Genomic DNA, 368 nt, shown 5'->3' with positions numbered 1-368 from the left:
GTCCCGGTTTGACCGGGGGCGGTCCCCGTCTGTGTAATGTAGAGTTTTTCCTGCGTGTAAAATGCTTAACAGCCAATCAGCAGCATTATTAGATCTTGGCAGAAGCATGCTGCATGCTTATTGGCTCCCTGGGCGATTTCTTTGTTGTTGTTTCTTTTCTGTAGTGACTCAACTTTTTTGGCGGCTTGTTTCCTCCGTTACAAGAAGGCTTTCTTACCTGCATGAGCTCCTGTTTCTCCTTCTCCCCGGAGCTGATGGCGTCTCGGATGGAGCGGACCTCGCTGAGGATAGCCTGCGCCTCCTGCAGCTTGTAGCCATACGGGCTGCTGGACACCTTCAGGTCAATCCTGGGGGGGGAGGGGGGGGGG

The 368-nt window shown here is 54.1% G+C and overlaps 1 protein-coding gene across 1 annotated transcript in view; it reads right to left on the bottom strand.

The window, feature by feature from the left end:
- The window catches only part of wwc1 (WW and C2 domain containing 1), a 101,046-nt gene that overhangs the window by 53,979 nt on the left and 46,699 nt on the right, over positions 1-368 (bottom strand). The window contains 1 exon segment of the mRNA XM_032534306.1: positions 218-347. Within this exon segment, the coding sequence (XP_032390197.1) occupies positions 218-347 (130 nt within the window).

Source organism: Etheostoma spectabile, chromosome 13 (assembly GCF_008692095.1).
Source record: "Etheostoma spectabile isolate EspeVRDwgs_2016 chromosome 13, UIUC_Espe_1.0, whole genome shotgun sequence".
NCBI lineage: Eukaryota > Metazoa > Chordata > Actinopteri > Perciformes > Percidae > Etheostoma > Etheostoma spectabile.
This window is presented reverse-complemented; position numbering and strand designations above follow the sequence as displayed.